Genomic DNA, 24693 nt, shown 5'->3' with positions numbered 1-24693 from the left:
GATTCGGATGTATGAACTCGAATCTTATTACTTACTGTACTGACAAGAAGAAACGTTAAGGCCGCCACTAGGCAGACACGTGGTGGCATCAGATAAACAGAAACAGTTGTGTGAGGAATCGTCTTCTTCACTACTTAACATATTTTTGTCAGCTACGTAGCTGTACGCTTTCACACCCTTAACGTGAGTCTCTTCATGGAACTTCAAAGTAATAGACCTTAAACAAAATACAAAAATCCTGAATTCTAACAACATTTGAAGAAGATATGTAGTTCCATGTTTTACAGTTTTTCTACCCACTTGTGAAGCATATCCAACGTACATTTTACTTTAAGATATAAAATCTACCTTTATATTTACCTGCATATATCAGTCACAAACATGGTTAATTTGATGTCGGACGAACTTCTGAAAGGGGGCCACATATCTCCAGCTATAGAGAAGAAAATAACATTCATTACGTCTGTATCATTCTCATTTTTTAATCATTTATCTCCCTAAAACACTTTTAGTTTCCATCCTTACTTGATCTACTGTAAAACTTCTGTTTCAGGATGATTATGGAGATTATTTATTTATTAGGTAACTTACGCGAAATAGGATACGAATGATAATTCACTTTTTCTAGCATAGCGAATATTTTATGAGGATACAAGATTCGTTTTATTTTACATGAAACTTAATTATAGTTCTAGCCAACAAAAAAATGGGGGGAGATATTTAACATTAACTTTATTTATCATAAAAGTTTACTTTAGATCTCAGTGTGTCTTTTTTTTTCTCATAGCAAAGCCACATCTGGCTGCCTGCTGTGTCCACCGAGGGGAATAGAATCCCTGATTTTAGGGCTGTAAATGCAAAACTTACCTCTGTCCCAGCGAGGGACTACTTTGGATCTAAAAAGTAAAGAAACTATGGTTTCATAAATGTTTATAGCACTCTTTATCGAGAGAAAAATTTATTTTTAATATCAGGGATAGTGTTCGGTATTTTCAACGTGAACGGTGCCTTTTATAAAAGTGTTGGGCTAAACGATCAGGTTTAGAAGCCCCAAAGTTCAGGTATACCCTTCCGAAGTTAAAGATTTTTGTGTGTTTTCTTACAGCCAATCTACCTCGGGCTATCTACTGAGCCCACCAAGGGGAATCGAACCCCTGATTTTAGCGTTGTAAATCCGGAGGCAAACCGCTGTACTAGCGGGGGGCTAAATATTTTTATCGGAGGAAAGAAAACAAACTAGTATCACCTGCCGTCTGCACAACTATTTTTAGCCGAATTGCGAAATTGAGGGAGCTTGTAAAACTTGTTCACATCTGACAACGCAGGCCCGGCATGGTCAGGTGGGTTAAGGCATTCAACTCGTAATCCGAGGGTCGTAGGTTCGAATCCCTACCACACCAAACATGCTCGTCCTTTCAGCTGATGTGACTCTTAATCCCATTATTGGTTGGTAAAAGAGTAGCCCAAGAGTTGGCGGTTGGTGGTGATGACTAGCTGCATCCTCTCTCGTCTTACACTGTTAATTAAGAACGGCTAGCGTAGATAGCCCTCGTGTAGCTTTTCGCGAAATTCAAAACCAAACCAAACTAAAATGTATCGAGAACCAAACAAGCTGGAACTCAGGCTAGTCAAATATATCAATAAACAATTATTTTGTTGTTAAATGTTTAGATGAAAAAAAAAAAAAAAAGACAGGGAAATATACTGGGAGGTATTGAGAAAGACAAGTAAATCGGTTTAATAAATAGACAGGAAAATACATTATTTTCTCACCTGTTCCGTTGATTTGATTGCATGTTTTCTCCCAAACTCTTACTTCCCTATAAAACAAATAATAAATTATTTCTCAATTGACTACTCACTCTGAAAAGTTAAATTACCTTTTAGAAATACATTTAAAAAAAGTGTTTAGTTCATAGCTATAAAAATAAGAGCCGTTTGTGTCTTCATGAAATATAAAATTAGTTCAATATTGTAAACGCTTACTTATACAAGCAATAAGATCATTTCTAAAAATATATCCAAACCCAAAATTTCAGAGGTATGTTTTTTGTACGAATTTACTTTGTTCGTATTGAAAGCATCAAGAAAATTATACTTGAAGTGTCTTTTTCTTTCGCAGTTCATTGGTTGTAAAAATGTTGTTTTTTTTAGTGAGAAATGTTTATTTGTGTTTTTTTTTTAATTTCGCGCAAATCTACACGAGGGATATTTGGGCTATCCGTCCCTAATTTAGCAGTTTAAGATTAGAGGGAAGGTAACTAGTCATCACCACCTACCGCCAACTCTTGGGCTAATATTTTACTAACAAATAGTGGGATTGTCCGTGATATATAATGTACCCGCACCTTAAACTAGGAAATCTATGATCTGTCTGTCTAGCCACGGGTCTAATAAAGTGTCATTCTAGTTGAAAATGCCAAATATTTTATGAAGAATGTGCACTAATGCTTTATAATATGTGTTATATCCGCTAACAAAATAATTACTTTTCTTTGAAATGTATAAGATAATTATAAGAATGTGACTCTGTCCTTATCGAAGTGGCCCGGCATGGCCTAGCGTAGTAATCTGAAGGTCGCGGGTTCGCATCCCGGTCGCGCCAAATATGCTCGCCCTCCCAGCCATGGGGGCGTTATAATGTGACGGTCAAATTTAACACTGCTAAATTAGGGACGGCTAGCACAGATAGCCCTCGAGTAACTTCGTGCAAAATTCCAAAACAAACAAACCTTATCGAACTATTCCAGACAAGTTTGGACATGATTTTAATTAGATTAGTCTCAATTATTACATAATTTCAGAGTTATTTGGCCTTTAAAACATGTATTTAATTAGATTTTGAACATTTTTTACACATAAAACAGATTTTTGTTAGTGTGTATTTATCGGAAATTCCGAATTATTTCGCGATGTAAATTTTAAGGTTTTTTTAGCGAATTGGAAAGAAGATATTTTAAGTCTCAAAAACTGCTCAGTATTGTTTGTATATCATAATTTAAGTTAAGTCCATACTTAAGAATATTTTTCGCTTAAATTTTAAACTTAGGATCTTTAAAGCAACAAAGAATTAATTTGTTTGTTTACTTTTGAATTTCGTGCAAGGTTACACAATGGCTCTCTGTGCTAGCCGTTCCTAATTTAGCAGTGTAAGACTACAGGGAAGATAGCTAGTCATCACCACCCACCGTCAACTCTTGAGGTACTATTTTACCAACGAATAGTGGGATTGGCTGAACATTATAACGCTCCCATGCCTGAAAGGGCGAGCATGTTTGGTGTGACAGGGATTCGAACCCGCAACTCTCGGATTACGAGTCGAACGCCTTAACCCTCCTGACCATGCCGGACCCAAATAATTAGTATTTTGTTTGATAAACCCAGCTACGGTTTAAATATTTTTCACAGCTGATAGATAACGTTAACAAAAGTTGTCTAAGGAAATCCACGTTAATTCTTAAGATACCACTTCATTTCATGTTGGACATGCTTAAAACAGTTCAAAGTTTCCATGGAAACACTTGCATACTTTGCTGTGCTTTGTTTTGAATTTACTAAGAATGTTTCAAATAAAACTACACAGTATATCTGATCTTAAAAATATAGCTACGTTACTGACTTAACTGTACATCTCGATTACTTGGTTATTTTTTTATTGTATTTTAATGAGAAAAACTTCCCCAAATTATAACAACAAATTCTAATTTACTTACGTCCGGCATGGTCAGGTGGTTAAGGTACTCGACTCGTAATCCAAGGGTTGCTGGTTCGAATCCTCGCCACACCAAACATACTCACTATTTTACCCTTGGGGGCGTTATAAAGGTGAATGTCAATTCCACTATTCGTTAGTAAAAGAGTAGCTCAGGAGTTGGCGGTAGGTGGTGATGACTAGCTGCCCTCCCTCTAGTCTTACACTGCAAAATTAGGGACGGGTAGTGTAGTTTTGCGCGAAATTCAAACTAAACTAATTTACTTACTTGCTGCGGTTCCAATTATCAATCTGCGCTAATTTTTCTATTCCCTTTTCACCTGTGAAGATGTTGTAAATACCATCATCCGAGTTGTTTTTCTGTAGATAAATAAACATACAAGTATAGCAAAGTAAATAATATTAAATTTAACATTTAAAAGGGCGCGAAAATTAATACAACTGATACGTACGTTTCAATGTTTTGAATAGACTGAAATCTTCCTATGACCGAAAATTTTATTTTTTCTGTTAACAACAGACAAGACAATTTTTGTTGGAATTTAGACAATCTGAAGTTAAGTTTGGACTTGACAAGCAAACATCGTTACGTTTTTAAAAGTAAAAAAAAAAATCTCTTTGTGGACTTTAAACGTAGAGCCACATATTTGTCCAAATTCAACACTTATAAATAACCTTTAATGAAAAGTACGCAACATTGACGATTAAAACTGAAAGGCAACCTTGAAAATAAATTAGATTAAACAATGTGGAAATATGTGTGTAATATGCGAGCTCAATACACAAAAAAAAATAAAACTTATAATTAGAATGTTAACCATGGTTTTTCAGCCGTATATCAAATAATTATCATAAGGTACTTTGTCCTATAGTAACAAATGTACCCTGGTTGTACCCATCAAAAAAAGAGAAATTTGAGTTATTTCTTTTTTATTTTGTAATCAGCAGTTGTTCACACTATAAACTTTGTGTCCTGTAGTTAGTACAAGTAGCTAATTCTGATAATACGAGAGGTACTATAGAATCTTATCTTACACACAAAACAATAGCTTAAAAAGTTAAATAATTATTGAATCAATACACACTATTCATTATCCTGGTTTATAATTTACTCGGTAGTGTATGAATCCACTAATTTTCATAAAAACAAACTGAATGGCCATTTTATGAGAGCCCTGTTCTTACACATACCGTTTATTTGTATATAAAATACAGATGGATATTGGTTTTTGTCATACAATTTTTTGGGCAGAGATATAGACATACCTTTGTTAGAGGGACATATAATAAGCTAGGACAAGGTTCTCTTCATCCATGAAACAGACATGATAGGTAGTATATACACCATAGTAGCATTGTTATCAAAATGTCTTTTTGTTTGACCGGCTGTATTTCACGAATAGCGTATGTCAACCATTTAGAAGCAAATTGTCAGTAACAGACCGTAGGAAAAGACGTTTCTATATTAATTGAAAGTTAACGGATAACAGACTAAACCCGAATTAAACAATTTATTCAATGGTGTAAAAATGTTAACCATAATATGTAAAGAATATTACTACAACTGACACGTGAGAGTCAATAACAAGTCCGGAAAAAATACTGACCTTAAATGCATTCAGCTAATAAACGTTTCAGTGACTGAAAGCTATGATATGTTCTGATGAGCAACATTTCACTTTTTCAAATCTGTTTTTGCAGCTTAGTTAATTAAAACACAGTAAAAGCACATTTCATTATACTTTTTATATATAATGATATAATGTTGTGAAGGGACATTCTTGTATTGGCTTCTCTTAGAACAGTGAAATACATCCAGAGTGTAACAGAACGTTGTTATTCATACCGGCACCACTATGCTAAATCTCAACCCTAATGATTAGTTTATTTCCTAAGGTAATAGTGTGTAGCAGTCCATCAGACTTGTTTCATGGGAATTGGGCTCAAAGAACAAAAGAGTGATTTCAGTCGTCTTCTTTGCTCAAACACCATGATCGGTGAAAGTGAATTATGAAACCTTTTTCTAGTAAATATACCTTGAGACTTGAACACGAAAGAAAAAGACTGTTATTATACTAATTTTAAATAGTCAACTTTATACTGGGATGTTTACCGTTTAAAAACTACAGAAATGTTATTAGCATATCACATGTGATCTCCAAAGTTGAAACGTTTAGGACAGCACTGTAGTCAAACTGTGTCGTCAACATATCTTCTGTGGTACATAGGCTAAAATGTTCAGGACATGACTGTAACCAAACTGTGTCATCAAAATGTCTCTTTTAATTCATAGATTTAAAATGCTAAGACCAGGACTCTTTGTTTAAAGTTAAGCACAAAGCTAAACAATGGGCTGTCTGTGCTTTGCCACCACGGTATCAAAACCAGGTTTCTAGCGTTTAGGTCCACAGACATACCACTGTGTCACTTGGGGTGGCAGGACAGGACTGTAATCAAATTGGTGTTGCCAATATATCTCCTGCAACACCCAGTCTTAAAGCATTCGGAAAAAGACAGTAACCTTTTTGAATGTAACTTTAAATGAATGTGACTCCATATTCTGGATTAAAATGTTTTAATTGTTAAAATCAGAAATTTTCTACCGTAAAAGTTGCTGGTTTTGTATTTGTGAATTAATTATTCTGTTCAGTACGTTTCTCAGTAAACTGTTGTTAAAAATTCTTTCAAAACACACATTAAAACAACCTAATTTTAAGTCAAACAGTAAAACCTATGTAGAGACTGATGGCTTGGCAACAGGCTTCCCGATTTTGCTTATCTTTTTGTGAGCTTCGGTGATAAAGTTTGATTAACTATTGTTCATCTATTTAAAGGAAATGAGTTGATGATTTTTAAGTATTTCATATACAACAGTAGCCTTTCCTTAGAAAGTGAACAAATGTATTTTGATTTTAGTCTATATATCACCTGTATCTAAAAGAAAGTGCGCGATCTTGTGTCTTTTAACCAACAGTAAGTGTTTCTTTGTGATCGTGTGCGTAACAATTTGTATTACCATGAAAGAAAATCAATTCTTTGAAAACTTAGACTTTGTCCCATTAATTTGTTCTTTAATATAGTAATAGCTCCAATTTAGAATCGATATACGTAATTCGTAAATGATAATAATTGATTGTTATTACTGCCTTTCATTACAGACAATAAACATGAAAATAACATCATAATCAAACAACTGCTGATCCTAAGCGCTAGATAAGACATTGTTCTGTACTTTGCTTCATCTCCCTTCTTATCAAATAAACATGTTATTGTGCCTTTTACCCACCCCTTGTTTTTTTTTTCCCCCTCATGTTTGTTATAGACAGAACGCCATATTTGTATGTCTTATTCAGTTCCAACGAGTTTCTTTTCAGTAACTAACAAAGTATTCTATGCACTCTGTGTTTTGTTTTATCTGGTTGAAAAGACTCTCAATCTGTGGTCCGAAACAGCGCTAGATAAGACATTGTTCTGTACTTTGCTTCATCTCCCTTCTTATCAAATAAACATGTTATTGTGCCTTTTACCCACCCCTTGTTTTTTTTCCCTCATGTTTGTTATAGACAGAACGCCATATTTGTATGTCTTATTCAGTTCCAACGAGTTTCTTTTCAGTAACTAACAAAGTATTCTATGCACTCTGTGTTTTGTTTTATCTGGTTGAAAAGACTCTCAATCTGTGGTCCGAAACCCATTCGTAATACGGACTTTTGATTCAGATGATTCGTGGATAGGTTACATAATTACAGAAAAGAAACGGCAGTGTAGTTTATTATATGTTGTATGGTTCGCTGTAATATATAACAAAGAATATTCAGGCAGTCCATGAACAGAAAAGATCAGAATTTCTGGTATCGTTTCTCGCCAATAGCAAACATGATGTCTTGTTACATTTTTTCGTCTGGTATCTTGTCAGTGGTATACACGATGTTATTCTCTACTCATTACCTGGTCTCACCTCTTTTTAGACACGATGTAATGTCACTAGTCGTTACTTTGTCTCGTCTAGTTTTTTCTTAGTAGTAGATATGATGTTAATTCACTATTCATGACATTGTCTCGTCTAGTTTTTGTCAGTAATAGATCGGATGCTACTTTTTATTCATTATCTTGTCTCGTCTAGATTTTGCCAGCATTTAGAGATAATTTTGTTTGCACTTACGGATTTGTTTATTTTACTTTTTCTAGTAGTAAACTATAAGTTATATTTCACTAAGTAAAAACATACCTGGAACTTAAGAAGCTTTTTTCTACTTGATCTAAATCTGATATGATTTTTATCTTTTAGCATTTCAGAAAAACACACCTTAAAATGTAGGTGTACATCTTTATAGACTTAAATATTTGTAAATGTCTTACCCCATAAAACCAACCAAATTTGTCATATGGTAGAGGAGATAACGTTTGTGCCTCTTCAATCAATCTATCTGAATATCCTTCGAATAAAAGTTCTCGAACTGGTTTCCTTACAAACCACGAGCTATTGGTTAATATGAGCATCTGGTCAATGGCATACCTGTAGAATATTTCTGGTGAATATCTGTACATATTCGAGGCTGCCTAGAATAACATAAAAACTTATAAATAAAGCTGCCTTTTATAATTTTACTATTTTTGATTCGTTACACGAAACACATCATTTTTATAATACCGGGTGAATGAACATCATGGCTGCGAATGAACAATATATCACAGTTAAACGAACCTGATGACTTGAGTGCTTGTGGAAGGTGGAACTTCTTCCTAAGGGTAGTAAGAATTAACGTTTTTGAAAAGAAAGAAGTTTATCTAGGTGTGAATACCACATTGAATATCAGAAGGCCGAAAATACGTTGCACTTTCAAACATCATTGTGTTATAAAAATAACAGTCAACTCCACTATTCGTTTTAGGTTAACCAAGCAGTTCTAAATTAAGGGCCACTTGGCTTGAACTATGGAGCGTCTGAACCGATCATTTAATCCTTGCGTCGCATAAGATACCATTAAAGTCGAAAGCACCAAATAATAACAACATCAAAGAAAAACGTGTTTGATTTTCGATGGTGCTTGAGTCATTAAGTTTTTAATTTTTTTACTTGTTTGAACCTACATGTTTTTAATATGACAAATAATAGTCTAAAACACAGTGGGAATTTAGATTTCTCTTCATCAAACTGCACGATTTGAGATCAAATGGTGCCTAACTATGAGAACTGTAGTGTATAACGAACAACAATGATATTTAAACCATTGTATGATAGCTAGATTTATAGCATCTGCTTATAAATGACTGGTACTAACCAACTAACGTGGTAGTCTTTTAGGTTTATAAGTCTGACAGGCCACGAAGTGCCTGCAAAACAACCAGGGGCACTAAGAAATTGTGGTTTCTCTCAAGCCCCACACGCGGATTTTAAGATGTTGGGCAAACAACAGGTTAGGGATCTCAACGAGAAGGCTAAGGTAGTTACGGTTATTGACTGGAGGGTATATTTTACTATTTATGTGTTAAAGAAGGATATGTTCCACTTAGCGTCAGAGAAAGCTGCCTGCAGTTCGGAGGTGAGCAGAAAGATGCGAACTGTAGTACGCTGTTAAGTAGATGTAACAGGAGGAATACACTTAGAGTAGCCTCTGGGATAAAGTAAAGGAAACGGTCGTTTTCAGGGCCATAAATCAATAGATCCAATGGCAGAAAAAATTTTGTTGGGGAGGAATCCAGAGTACCTGGAAAAAAAACATTTCAACTAGACAGGTGCCAAATAAAAAAACCTGTCCACTGCCGAAAGCTGAAAAATAAAAGGAATATTAGTATGCACGTAAAGTAGGTTTATATTGAGGCTGTGATACTGTTAATCGTGTTGAAGGGGGATATGCACATGACCCATGAAGCACGGGTGGAAGCGACAGAAGCGAATTTTCTTGTTTGTGAACGTTTAAAATAGCTAGTGGCTAGTTTGGTGAGATGTTCTTTTAAAAGTCGGGAGGGCCTGGCATGGCCAAGTGTGTTAAGGCGTTCAACTCGTAATCCGAGGGTCGCGGGTTTGAATTCTAGTTGCACCACACATGCTCGCCCTTTCAGCCGTGCGGGCGTTATAATGTTACAGTCAATCCCACTATTCGTTGGTAAAAAGCATCCGAAGAGTTGGCGGTGGGTGATGACGACTATCTGCCTTCTCTCTAGTCTTACACTGCTAAATTAAGAACAGCTAGCGCAGATAGCCCTCGAGTAGCTTTGCGCGAAATTCAAAACAAACAAACAAACAAAAGTCGGGAGTTGGGCTAGTGAGTAGAGGTAAATTCGGGGTGCATAATTCGGGGGTCTATATGTCACTTTGATGGTTTTATTTTGTAGATTGTGTATGTGTAATTATTTGTATAAGTTCCTGGGCATGTTGCATATAGGGGTATTACTGCACTCTATGAGAGATCTGATGTATGCTCTGGATATAGTTATAATGGATTTGGCGGAGCAACCCTTACTGATGCTAGCAATTCATTTCAGGTAATTGTCTCGTGTGCTGTCGCGGTTAATGATGTTCATATTAAGATAAATTAAATAAGAAAGTAAACCCTTAAAGCTTAATCGTGTTGGTGAACTTGATAGGTATGCTGTGTAGTGTTAACTTGAGGTTTCTGAATTTCTCTTGGGCCTTGTTTACAAGTTTGTGGAATGCTATGGCTTGCGTTTTTGACGAATTGAGAACAACCCACCATTTGTTACACTATTCGGAGACTGTGTTAAGTGAAGATGAACACGGAAAATAACTGTGTTAGCGTTACTCGATGTGCTCTAATGGCATTGTTGTTGTCTGCATACTGATACGTAAAGATGTATATTAAGGAAGGGAAGAAGGGTCTGTCATTAACGAATACATTGTATAGGGTTGGGCTGAGCGCAGACCCTTCCGGGATACCTGCTGTTAGAGTGAAAGATTGTGAAGTTTCTGGTTTATCTTAACTTGGCTGGCTCCGTTGTTTCCAAAAACATTATATAACCTTAGGCATCTCATGTTAGCTTTAGAATCTGACACTCATGTCACCCATGGCGTCCGTAAGTCTTCCCCGTGCGTTAAACGGGTTCGTCAATTAGTCATACGTGAAAAGGCTATAAACAGAATTTTTAGATAATTTCTAGAATAGACGATAGTTTCTAATGTTTTGTTTTAATATATACTTGTAGTATAATATAATATAATATAATATAATATAATATAATATAATATAATATAATATAATATAATATAATATAATATAATATAATATAATATAATATAATATAATATAATATATTTAGTTTGAAGCGTTATTAAAATGATCCATGTAAAATATAGGTCAGATATGAAAAGTTAAATATTCACAATTGTATTTGTAATAAATTAAAAAAGAAATGAACTCATAATTTACAAAACTTAAAACTCTATTGCTTATCAGTTCTTCATTTTCAATATTATAAAAGCATAGTCCCCATCCCAGAGTGAAATAACACTAGAAAACCAGGCTATAGTTCGCATGGTGGGTACAGCGCAGATAGCCCATTCAGTAGATTTGTACTTATCTACAAAAATGCACAATCTGCTAAAAAGAAATTTAAAGGAAAGAATTGGACACACACGTTTCTGTTTTTTCCCAGCATGATATTCAAGTTTAAAACATAATGATAATAAACACAAAAATACACGTGATTTACTACTTTTACCACACACTTAGCATTCTGACGCGTGAAAACAACTAACCAGTATCTTTCTCTTTCTGTTATAAATTAGTCGCTTCTTTAAGCACTTTGTATATTTTCTTATGCAGTGAAAAAAAGCTTATGACCAGTAATTGCGCATTCAACTGTTCTCCTTTTTCTACGGATTTTTTATTTAAAATTTCTAAACTACCAAGTACTCTTGACTTTGTATGCACACAATCGAGACATCTTTTTATTTCGGTTTCTCATTATGCAACTTCATTCAGAAACGTATCTCTTTCTTTGCGATATCTCTATTTTACAAAGAAGATTGTTTAGAGAAAAAAGACATTATGATCTGGCACCTGTTGGTCGAAAAGTCACGGTCAGAAAACAGTTAACTCTTCGTGAAGTCAAGCATTATTGAGGATATACTTACTGAAGTAACCTTCATACTACTTTGAATCCTCGAGATAAGTTCTCACTAAGGGGGAACTTTTTATTTCTTAATATTCCTGTGTCCGAGTTTGTCGTTGATATCCAATCAAAGCGCACCAGCTGTTTTATGAATCTACTCTCATAATAATGTAACATCTGAGCTACTCCCCGCATGGCCAGGTGGTTAGAGTGCTTGACTCATAATCTAAGGGTCGCAGGTTTGAATACTCATCACAACAAACATGCTTGCCCTTTCAAGTGCGGCACAATTATAATGTGAAGGTCAATCCCACTATTCGTTGGTAAAAGAGTAGCCTAAGAGTTAATGAGTTCACACAGGCAATAAGCAATTATATTATCCAGTTAGTTGTGCTTACCGTTCTAGAAACCTCGGCACATTTTCTATGGTATCTTCGTCCATGGTGGATATTTGACGGCCCCTAATAGTTAGAAGTGAGTCTGGGAAATTGTTGCAAATATCCATCTTTTAGTGACTTCCAGAAAGCTAAAACTAGATTCTGGTAGATCATACGTTAAATAATCTATCAGTATCTCTTCCTTCAACTGTTCCTAGGTCTTTTGGGATAAAATTCAAATGGTGAAAGAAAAATATATATTCAATCTTCTTATTGACCAAGTAATAATTATCCAGGTATTTCTAATATTTGTGAAGAGTAATTTTCATACCGATTTAAGAAACTTCCAGATACAGGTCAGAAGAACTCCACCATTTCAACGCACTTCATTTTGTAGTTAAGCACAAAGCTTCACAATGGGTTATATGTACTTTGCCCTCCACGGGTATATAAGCTTGACCTTTAGAGTCGTAAGCTAACAAATTTACCGCTGAGCCACTGGGTGACAAACCCAACTGTCTTCACAGTTATAATACACTATTCATTCTGGTGGAATTTAAACTTGCATAAGATCAATATAGCAACACATTTGTTGGACCAGATGACATTCGTTACAGGATGCTGCACCACTTAAGTCCAGACTTTCTCAATATTCTTCTACTTTTTTAAAAACTGGATTTGTTTGGAAGTGTAGTGTCTAAATTTATTACACGAAGCTTTTTTTCCGAAGCCCCATAAAATATCATAAGATTCCTTTTAATTAAATATTTATTACTTTGAATAACTATATTTATAAAGTTTAGAAACGAGCAGTCAATACATGTTTTGTCACAGGAAATCTTCTTGATGACTCAGTGTGGTTTCTGTAGATAGCTGTCAACTACGTACGAAATCATTCGACAAGAATATAGAGAGTCATTTCATATTGTTTTAAATCGCTTTTTGTCTTGATAAAGACACGTGAACGTGTAACAAACTGAACATTAATTATATAGGTTTCTTGTAATCTATCCATTTCTATTTACAGTGTTTAGTTGAATCTTGGGTCTATATACGACCAGCACTATTCAGATCCATTACACAAGAATGAAGTATTCAGAGATAATATCACACTCTTTAATATTTTTGCATTTTGCAAAAAGAAATTGATTTTTTTGCATTACTTCACTCCAGAGTTTGTACAAGGAACAATATAAACCCCTTTTTATTTCCAATTCTTGCAATTTATTTCATAATCTACTACGAAGCTTTGAATACTGATATGGCATTTCACCTGTCAATATGTATTCATGCATTTATGTTTCTGTGGGGATGGGTCTGCTTTTTGCAAATATATGGTTTCCTAACCTACACTTTGTTCCTTTTTATTCAGGCAAAGACGGTTAGGATGGGTCTTATATTGAATGACATCATGGAGTCTAATGATCAGCTCATCCACCATAGTTTGTTTACCATCTTTACTTCTAATATTTCTATGAGTTACCTGCAGAAGTTAGATATACCTGAGTATCAACATCCTTTTATTCCATCTATAGTATCTATACTGACTCACGTAGCTCTTTTGAGGTCATGAAATTACTCAGCATTGGTTCTCACCCAAATTCCCTTGGATATTAAGAAATGATAAGCCCCTTCGGCTTTTTTATGTCTAGTTATTTTGGGTTTCTGATTACATCCGTATCTACGGGATCGGACTTGGTGACACCATTGCCAAATATCCCCCACTCACTGGAACATTAAGTCTTTGTGTAGTCCATATATTGACTTCAAGCATTTGATCAAGATAAAATTTCAAGTCAGTTTTCAGACGATCTGGGGCGAACAGCATCTAAACAAGTTTTTCGTCAGAGCAAATCTAATTTCGCTGATTATCTTTTAGTTTGCAGAAGAAGAAAGTCGTCCTAACATGGCTCCTCATTAGCCATAGTATTTTTGCCACTCTTGTTTTCTGCATGAGAAGAATCAATGTGTGAGCAGTTTCACACTCATTTTACATGCCACTTGTTATTCTCATACAATTACTATGACTTTCAGTGATGGTATTTGTTTAGACTTATTTTCACTTCTAGTATCTCGTTAACTTTGGAAAGTGTCATTGAAACTAATGAAATCGTCCACTTTTACAATGTGTTTAGTTTTTTACGGGTCATTAGCCTTTTTTAAATTACATTCACTTTGTTAACTTTCTTTAAAATTGCATTATCTGTATGTAGTTTCGTGTTATCTTTATAGAAGGGGAGGACAAAAAACTGATCCCCTTGAAAATATTGTTAATTTGTTATATTTTTATTAGATAACGGGAATATATATAAAACTATATGTTTTTAGAACTCGATCGAGCTGTTCCTATATGTTTGTTTTTTAAACTCGCGCAAAGTTACTCGAGGGCTATCTACGCTAGCCGTCCCTAATTTAGCAGTGTAAGACTACAGGGAAAGCAGCTAGTCATCACCACCCACCGCCAACTCTTTTACTAAAGAATAGGGGGATTGACCGTCACATTATATAGCCCCCACGGCTGAAAAGGCGAGCATCTTTGGTACTACGGAGATGTGAGCCCGCGACGCACAAATTGCGAGTCGCACGCCTTAACCCACCTGGCCATGCCGGGCCGTTTATATGATATAAAATCCTAATTTCAACGCTGGTTTTCGTACATACCGGAATTTTTCGCAATATTAGTTACATTTTCTCACAAAAGTATTATGTACCTGCTGTAGTGTCTTATATCTTCTTATTACACTTATATATATATACATAAACATATAGGAATTTACGATTGGTTTGTTGAATTTCTTATTATATTTTTGTAAAAAAAATACTTTTAACGAGTCTTTTTATGTGTTTGATGCATTTGCTTTTTAGGCACAATAAGAATAATTACTGTTTTTTCTGCACATCTCAAGTTCTTATCTACGGTAAAATATAATGACCTCTGTGTGTAAGTGCTCGTTTTTTTCACAAGCGCCCTCTCTGCGTTAACCCAATTTCAGCAAAGCTCTGACTACTCGTTGATCTAATGGATGAAGAATACGTTTTTCTTCATCTCAGCTACAGATGTTTATTATGTTTTTTGCGTTATTTAATATGATGACAACTTAATAATATTCATATTATTTTCCAAGTTATGAAAGCTGAAATATATTTTGGATTTTAACCCCTGATAAAAACTTTCTAGGTAAGTATTTACTTCTTTAGTTTATTGTGGAAACGTAGGGGATCTAGGGGGTTAGAGAAGCTCTAAAAATAAACAGTAATTATTTTGTATCTATCGTTAATGGAAATTGGAAAGGTATATCCCTTGTAATTACTATTTCTTCAATCAATAGCATTACATTAATTTCATTAATTAAATTCAGTTAAGAAATCATATGAATTATTAGAACTTGGCTTATATATCAGGAAACATATTCTACTCTAAGAGTTGGATCTTCATTATTTCTAAAAACCTTGATCCGCCCCATAATCGTCCTCTCTCTCACATGACCTTAACTTTTATTGCGTGACTGCTTTATCTCAACTTTTTATTACTTTTCATAAACTTAAAGTTTGTTTGTAGTTAAGTTTAAAGCGACACACTGGCATGTGTGTGCTCTGCCCACCACGAGTATTGAAACTCGGTTTCTAGCGTGTAAGTCCTCAGATTACCACTGTGCCACTAGGGGGATATAAATATAAATAGAGCATTTATCTATTTACTTGCTCGAACATGGTCATATGAGTTAACTTCTTTTTATGCTAGGGCCGTGTGCGTGTGTTTTTTTTTTATAACAAAGCCACATCGGGCTATCTTCTGAACACACCGAGGATAATCGAACCCCTGATTTTAGCGTTGTAAATCCGTAGACATACCGCTGTACGAGCGGGGAGCATTAAGGTCGTCACTAAAATATGATACAATGAGGTTAATTTGTTTTATTGTGATACGAGATTTCACAAAGAGCACAATGAGGTTAATTTGTTTTATTGTGATACGAGAATTCACAAAGAGCACAATGAGGTTAATTTGTTTGATTTTGATACGAGAATTCACAAAGAGCACAAATAATAAAAAATGTTAATATTAAAACGAACAATAATGAAATAGGTATTAACTACAATACAAAGATTATGATAGAAGTGAGAGCTGCAGTACAGAACGCTGAAGAAAACAATAGTGGGAATAGTTACACCACGTACAATACTGAACAATGAATAAAACGATGATGGTAATAGTTAGGACGCGATACTGGATATCTAAGATAATGATACAGGTAATACTAAGAATATCTATAGCAGAAAATAGTAAATCAAGTAACAGTGCTAACAACTACAGTAGTTATAATGTTTAACAACAAAAGAACTGATTCATAATGGTAATAGTTAGAACACTTAAAATATTGAGTAACGAGGGGTGTGCTAGTAGTAGTGACCACAATGATAACAGAAGTAAATAATGAATGAAATTATTACGATAATATGTACACTTGGTATAATAGTGAACAACGAAAAAAATTTAGTGGCTAAAAGTACAATTCTTATTAGATTAAACATTGAAGAAAATGATAGAGATAATAGTTACAATACTCGCAATTACAAACAGCAAAGAAAATTATAGCTACATAACTTACACTGTTTAACAACAAAGAAACTGATTGATAATGGTAATAGTTACAATAATTTAACACTTGAACAGTTGATAACGACAAAATAACAACACATGCACTACCAGGAATAATGCTTTACAACAGCAAAAGTACTAGCGCTTAAAACAGCTACACTGTTTAAAAGAAAACAATCACAATGAGATTTATGTTGTATACAATATTAGTTTTATCTAGAAAATGTACAACAATTGATATGAATAATTGTTTGTGCATGCAGAATGTAGAACATTATTATACATAACGTCAATATAAAAAATCACGACGGATGCAGCAATTAAGAACATTAAGGGTAAGAAAGGATATAGAATTTAAAACAAGAACATTAAGATGGATAATAGTTACTGTATTTAAAACAATAACAGTAAGGGTGACCATAGACATAGCACTTTAAACAAGAATATTAAGGGTGGCATGAAACAATAATGACGTTATGAGGTACAACATATGCATTACTTGGAATAATATAAATATTAATACAATATGCAAAGCAATAGGAAGGCTAACAATGACGGTAAATTCAATGTTTACGACAATAGCTTGTGAAGAATAGTGACAGATAAAGTACTAACAGCAATAAAAGAACATAAAAAAACAGTAAATGCAATAACTACGACAATAAGAGCAACAAGAGTAACAATAAGTAAACTACTAATTACAATAAGAACATTAACAATGCCAGTTGATACAGTACTTACAATACTAAAAAGAATGAGAGTGACAATAGATACGATACTTAGAGCAACATGTACCCTAACTGTAATAGTTGATACAATATCTACAATACTAAGAACAATAAGAGTGACAATAGATACAATACTTAGAGCAATACGTACACTAATGGTGGCGATAGATACGATACTTACAATACTAAGAACAATAAGAATTGCAATAGATACAACACTTAGAGCAATTACAATAAGTGTGATAATAGATACAATACTTACAACGGCAGGAACGTTGAGTGTTGTGACAATATCTTCTAAAGAACCGTTTGTAAGATCTGACTCAAAATACCAGCTCTTGATTTGCTGATAGGAGACTGTCCCGTTTTTGTTCCAAGTGATGTTTACTTTTAAACGATGTTCTCTGTCAGGAGCAAAAACAAACATTTAGCAGTTAATACATTTTTAAAATAATGTAAACATTTTATAAGACGTGGAGAAACCAAAGATTAACACAATACGGTCGAAGATACAAAACAATCCTCATAAATTAAAATTAATCAGTAACGACTGTTAGTCGATAGATTTTTTTATTAGTCAGGCTTTTTTGCGCAAAGCTACACAAGAATATGTCTGCGCTTTACCGTCCTCAGTGAACTGTTACACTGGAGGTTGAGCAGAAAGGGTAACAGTATGAATAACCAGCTCTTGGTCCATTTCATATAATGGGATTTGACCTTCACTCTCATAATGTAACCACGGTTCCAAAGTGCGGAGCACTTTTTTGACAGTAGCTGAACAAAAACCACGAATCCTAGGATTCACAATTCAGATAGGCCAGCCATAACTCATGCCTGAGCCAAAGTCTCTCCAAGCAAAGTGTTACAATTGGTCTGTTTAAAATATACTCTTGAGAGATGTTCAAAATAAGTTTTCATATGTGAAACTCAATATACTGAATTATATATATATATAATATATGTATAAAGCACATTGAAATTAGTGTGATAAGCTTGAACTGACGAAAAGAAAAACTAGTTCAGATCTAAGGTATATGGTTAACAGGAGACTGTGTTGTAAAACGTATAGAAGTGACGTTTCTAAGTGTATCTTCATTTCGAGACCCAAGTTGTTCTCTTTGATCTTTGTATTTGTTTGGTGTCAAAGTATTGTTTTATGTGTATTTTATATTTGCACTTGGCATAAATAAAAGATGATGAAATCGTCAAGCCCGTACACTTGAATTCTATTTCGTTTCACGACGGTTAAAGTTTGGATTGCTAGTAAACAAAATTCAACTGAAATATCTTTACGTTGTCCTTCACCTCTGGACTCTCAAAAGACGTTGACTCTAAAAGGAGCAAAGAATTGATAAAATGTGTTTAATTAGAGCTAGCAACAAAATTAATAAATGTATAGCTTATGTTATGTTTAGTGTAGAGATACAGCGTTAGACTAAACGACCTTGACTGTGCCTTATAAGATATCAACTTGTTTTTTTGTTCAGCAGCTTGTTCATATAAAGCTACTCATATTTATCGCATTTAGCCGTTACCAGTCAATAGCACCCACTGCCAGTTCTTGAGCTATTCTAATCAAACAGCAGGATTTGCTCGCCTCTGATATAATGCACTCAGAGTGCGAAACTATGAAATGCGATTTTTTGTACAGCAGTGGGACGCAAACCATTAATTCTCGGATTGAGACTTCGAACACATTAACCACTAGGCGATATTCTGCTCGGATATAAAAGATAGGGCAAAACTGACTAAACAGTTACTTTATAAGGAATCGACGTAACATTTGACACTTTCACTTCATAAGAGTGGCTGTGAAACCAGCCTTCAAGTAGCCATGAAGGTTGTGTGTGCTGCTACTGACTGTTTACCTTTCTACTAAATCAAGGATCTTAATAAAAATTTGCCAAGCACATTTTGCTATTCTAATCCATCGTATTGTCTGGTATGCTTAACAATTGCTTGTTTGGTTTTGTAATTTCGCGCAAAGCTACTCAAGGGCTATCAAGGTCAGCCGTTTCTAATTTAGTAGTGTAAGACTAGAGGGAAGGTTGTTGTTGTTGTTTTGAATTAAGCACAAAGCTACACAATGGGCTATCTGTGCTCTGCCCACCATAGAGGGAAGACAGCTAGTCATCACCACCCACCTCCAACTCCTGGGCTACTCTTTTACCAACGAATAGTGGGATTGACCATCACATTATAACGTCCCACGGCTGAAAGGGCGAACATGTTTAGTGCAATGGGGATTCGAACCCACGCCCCTCGGATTACGAGTCAAACGCCTTAACTCACCTGGCCCATTTGACATGTAATTAAAACCACATTTATATCTAGATCGGACTTTCTTACAGGTAGAAACATCAGCAAAACCCTTAGGAATTATATATGACTCAAAATTAACCGAATACCACATGTTAATAGCATAAAAAAACAGAATTTGAAAAAGAGTTAGTTTCCTGAGAAACCTGATTGGCAACAAACAGTTTCACCTGAAAACACATTAAAAATTTACAGAACATACAAATGACCAGTCGTAAAATACGCCTGTATAAGATGATAAATGTATAAAAAAACACATAAAAACTACAGTAAATACAAAACTATACTTCAACAAAAGCGATAAAATAACTCAGAATTTCTACACAGCTATCACTACCAGACAGACTCCTGGATAACTAGCTTCAATATTATAACAAAACTACTAATAAAAATAAGCTAATGAGCAAACTACAGAGTTACATAATACATGATGAACCAAGCCCTAAGTACTTGTACCATCTAAACATCATAAATAAGCAATTTACAGGACAAACAGTACTAGGTTAACTGAATCCCAGACCCAAACTTAACTCTATTTTAAAAGAAGTTTGTTTGTAAAATATTGGATTATGTGTGTGGAACTGTATTGTGAACGCGGACTACTAGTTCGATCATGCATAAATGAAGCTAGTGAAAATATACGAGTTTTACCACTCGTAAACTGCATGTGGCATGAAAAGTGTGCGTGAATTAAAAATACGGACAGTGGACAAAATTTAACACACTGTGAGAAATGGAAAAACGTAAGAAGGGTTATTATCTAGGGTTCAGTTACAGCGCAAACTAAAAAAAAAAAAAAAAAAGAACGTACGCCCCAGCATATGTTCGATACGTCGGTTTGTTAAAGACGCTGTTTATGTGACACATCACGGTTATTTCTAAATTTTAATTAATACTTTCTTTTCCATTTGCCATGGTCGAGATACTAACACTCAAGCACATTTATTTGAGTTACATATAGGTCAAATTTTATGTTCATGTATCTTATGTACACAGTATTGATGTCTCTATGACACATGAAACTCAAAAGTTATTAGTTTACCTATACATATGCACCGAATGCTTTCGTCTAAAATAAGAAGCCCGCGACTTTAAATTAAATTCATAAACGTTCTTACGTATCGTGTAATTTAAGACACCTGTAAACCCGTTCGATCTAAGGCGAAACGCGAAACCTACTGGTATCGCATTTCATAGCGCTTTTCTGTTATTATTTTATGTGCGTTAGCTGTTAATGACGTCACTGAAGTACAGGGGGAGAAGGAAAACATGACTCAGTCTCTACTTCTCAGTTCCTACACATATTTTCTGGGTAACAGTATAAAAGTTATTGTTACAAGTTCTCGAAGAGAGAGAGCTATATTGCTGTTGTAAAATTATGTTGTACCAAATGCTTATATAGGTCAAGAGTAGATAATGAAGTGAAAATGAAACATTTCTTGCAGAAGGACGTTAAGATGACGGACGCTTACGTAAAAAATGCACGTGCTGAAAGGCTGGACGAAACTGCTCGGTTCGTGCATTTTTAAAATGATTCACTTGTGGTGATTGTAAATACAAATGGCAATTAATAAATAACAACACACAAGTATTTTTAAAAGGATTCACATGAAGTAAAGGTGAATATTAAAGGCGATGCTCAGATAACAATATACGAGGCATTTTTATAAGGATTAATTTGTGTTGATTGTAGACACTAATGGAGATTGATAAATAAAAATATACGTATTTTAAAAGAATTCACTTGTGATAATTCTAAATGAGGAAATGATTACAAGTTTCGTAAATATCAACAAAATGAACGAAAAAGTTGCAAGATAGATCACAGTGACTGTAAGGTTAACAGCGCCCTCCGACAGTGATATAAGTAATTATAAATAGTTATTTTTTTAAAGTTTTCATAAACTGTATACATTTATATTGGTCCGGCATGGCCAAGTGTGTTAAGGCGTTTGACTCGTAATCCGAGAGTCGCGGGTTCGAATCCAGGTCGCCACAAACATGCTCGCCCTGTCAGCCGTGGGAGCGTTATAATGTGACGGTCAGTCCCACTATTCGTTGGTAAAAAAGCATCCGAAGAGTTGGCGGTGGGTGGTGATGACTAGCTGCCTTCCCTCTAGTCTTACATTGCTAAATTAGGGACGGCTAGCGCAGATAGCCCTCGAGTAGCTTTGCGCGAAATTCAAAAAACAAACAAAAACAACAACGTACACATTTACTTAACGTGCTGCAAACTATACGATCATTAATCATGAAATAAAAACAACATTTGTTAAAATTGGGTTTTACCAGAACAGCACGGATGGAAAGGGAAACAGCTGTAAACATTTCATAACGTTAGTTTGTTATTTTGGCTTAGGGAAAAGCTACACAATTGTGTGTGTGTGTATTTTTCTTATATCAAAAATACATCAGACAGTCTACTGTATCTACCAAGGGGAATCGAGCCCCTGATTTTAGCTGTTCCAGCGGGGGACTACACAACAGGATATCTGCATTCTCTACACCAGGGACACTCGAACTCCAGATTTTAGCGTCGTAAGACAGTAAATCTACAGCTAACCCGCTGGGAGACCATTTAAACATAAAATATATTTATATTTTGTCATCTGATCCCTTAACAACTAGCGAGCTGTTATTGTAAACTAAATTCTACAGCACTAGCCCAACGAATATCGAAAGTTTGAGGAACACGGATTTGTGCTTATTTACTTGTCTCTTCATTGTTAAGGCTTAAATAAGTTACACAAAATACCAAAATTCACTTTTGGACTTCTTATCAAGGTTGTTTGAGACGTAAGGCGACAATCGACACACCGACATATCAAAGCATTTCCATTGTTATTCCCATGAAAAGACAAAATAACTGTCAATCACGCACTGCCGAGGTTGAGAAATTATTTCAAGCGTTTTTCATTTAAATAACAACTGTGTGTGTCCAAATAGTGGCTTATCCTAACCTAGAATCCGATGATTTACGGTAGGAGAAACGTGACGAAAATACAAACTACGCACTTTGGAGTCGTCGTTTCACTTTAAGAGTGATGTTGAAATTGAATTGTTCGCTTAGGTAACAATTGCTCGACAGTCGGAGCAAGGTACTGTTGACAAGATGCTTTCTATCTAGTCTACTACAAGTTCAAGATTAGAGATGACTTGTGCAGATAACCTTTGTGTAACTTTGCGTGAAAAATCTAAGACAAATAAAATGTCTAACTCCCGTTAAGTATAAAACAAGTTAAGATGCATAAGACTTAATACCGTATTAATTCTCTCACAGTAACACCAAAAAGGGCTCAGAGTACAGTTAAAACAAGAAAAATGTAAAATTATATTAATTATAACATTTAAGTAGTTCTAATTAACCACATGCTTATTGTTTAGTCTTACTTACCTAGAACAGCATAGAATAGCACTCATTAGTTCAAGATTCCCCCCCCCCATTGGCACAGCGGTATGTCTGGGGACTGACACTGCTAGGAACCAGGTTTTGATACCCATTGTGGGCAGAGCACAGATTGCCCATTGTGTAGCTTTGTGCTGAATTACAAACAAAGTTCAAGATAAAATTTTGTAATGATTTAGTCCTTACTGAGGCGCCTTCCAGTGGTAGAGCGATATGTCTAGGGACTCACATCGCTAGAAACCGGGTTTTGATACCAGTGGTGAGCAGAGCAGAGATAGCCCATTGTGTAGCTTTGTGCTGAATTACAAACAAAGTTCAAGATAAACTTTTGTAATGATTCAATCCTTACTGAAACATTGACTAAGCATAATAACGATATTTTTTACCATATTGTTAATAACATCACAAGGATAAGGTAACGCGGGAATTTGGGTTAGATCAAGTTCCACACATTGAGTTAACAAGACAAATTATATAAAGAATTGTAATTTCTGCTAGTGCCTAAGAGCTTTACAAAGACAAAATAACAAATCGCTAGAATACTTATTATTGTCAAAGTACGTATATGTTCCAGGTGAGCGTTATTCAGTCATAATTTATTAGCACTCGTTCGTAATAAATTATTTAAGTGTTCATGTGTTTACAAATTAAACGACTTAGCTTACTGATGGTAACAGAATCACGCGTACGCAGTGGAATTGGAAGCACAAATGTGAATAGAGCAAAATGTAAACATTAGAATCTTTTAAGCTTTTACCTGAACGTATATGGACCCACTTCTTTGAAGTCAGGTTTTTCTTTGAGACTCCACACCCCTTCAGGATTGGTGAGGTTAAAGAAATAGAAACGGATGTAGATGGGGATTGGTGGCTCTTTCCAGTAACCGTAGCTTTCTGATCCTTCGTGCAACATCATTCGCTAGAGTAGCAATTAAAAAAAAATATGTAGTGAAAAACATTTCTAGCACTTATCTGGATGTTTCCATAAGTTTCCGAACAAGTGGTGAAAGAACCATCTTTAGCTAGTGACATAATATTGGTGAAAAACAAACTTTTTAAAGAACCATCTTTAGCTAGCAGCATAATATTGCTAAAAAATAAACTTTTTAAAGATTCCATCCTTGACATCTTAACTTATGTGCATAAATATTTTATAAGTGTCATTAAATCTTACAGTGGCATACATTAAACATATGTTGACAGGTTAATCAAAAGGAAAGCGTATTTTGGAAAATCCTTGGAAAACAAATAAAAAGACAAGCTTTATCAAAGAATGATCTGTGATTGGGCGGAAATAAAATATTCGATCGAAGATACATATTTTCGGACAGTAGATCGCTCATGTAATTATATGGAGCGTTCAAAAATTAAAGAAAATGGTTATTAACGCCATTGCCAGCGAGTATTTCCGTAAATGATTAACGTACTCCTATTTCTTTTATATGCACATACAAGAATATTGCCTTTTTGTAACATAGT

At 34.8% G+C, this 24693-nt stretch overlaps 1 protein-coding gene across 5 annotated transcripts in view; it reads right to left on the bottom strand.

The window, feature by feature from the left end:
* The window catches only part of LOC143230809 (protein croquemort-like), a 71162-nt gene that overhangs the window by 29615 nt on the left and 16854 nt on the right, over nt 1-24693 (bottom strand). For all 5 annotated transcript variants that reach the window (XR_013016636.1, XM_076464975.1, XM_076464976.1 and 2 more), the window contains exons 2-8: nt 23973-24133; nt 17753-17894; nt 8072-8272; nt 3981-4072; nt 1774-1820; nt 361-433; nt 36-217 (exon numbers count right to left, since the gene is read on the bottom strand). Coding sequence is in view for 4 of the 5 variants with exons in the window: in XM_076464975.1 (XP_076321090.1) it covers nt 36-217; nt 361-433; nt 1774-1820; nt 3981-4072; nt 8072-8272; nt 17753-17894; nt 23973-24133 (898 nt within the window). In the remaining variant the exon portion in view is untranslated. The remainder of the gene's footprint in view (nt 1-35; nt 218-360; nt 434-1773; nt 1821-3980; nt 4073-8071; nt 8273-17752; nt 17895-23972; nt 24134-24693) is intronic.

The sequence above is a fragment of the Tachypleus tridentatus genome, chromosome 10, assembly GCF_004210375.1.
Source record: "Tachypleus tridentatus isolate NWPU-2018 chromosome 10, ASM421037v1, whole genome shotgun sequence".
NCBI lineage: Eukaryota > Metazoa > Arthropoda > Merostomata > Xiphosura > Limulidae > Tachypleus > Tachypleus tridentatus.
This window is presented reverse-complemented; position numbering and strand designations above follow the sequence as displayed.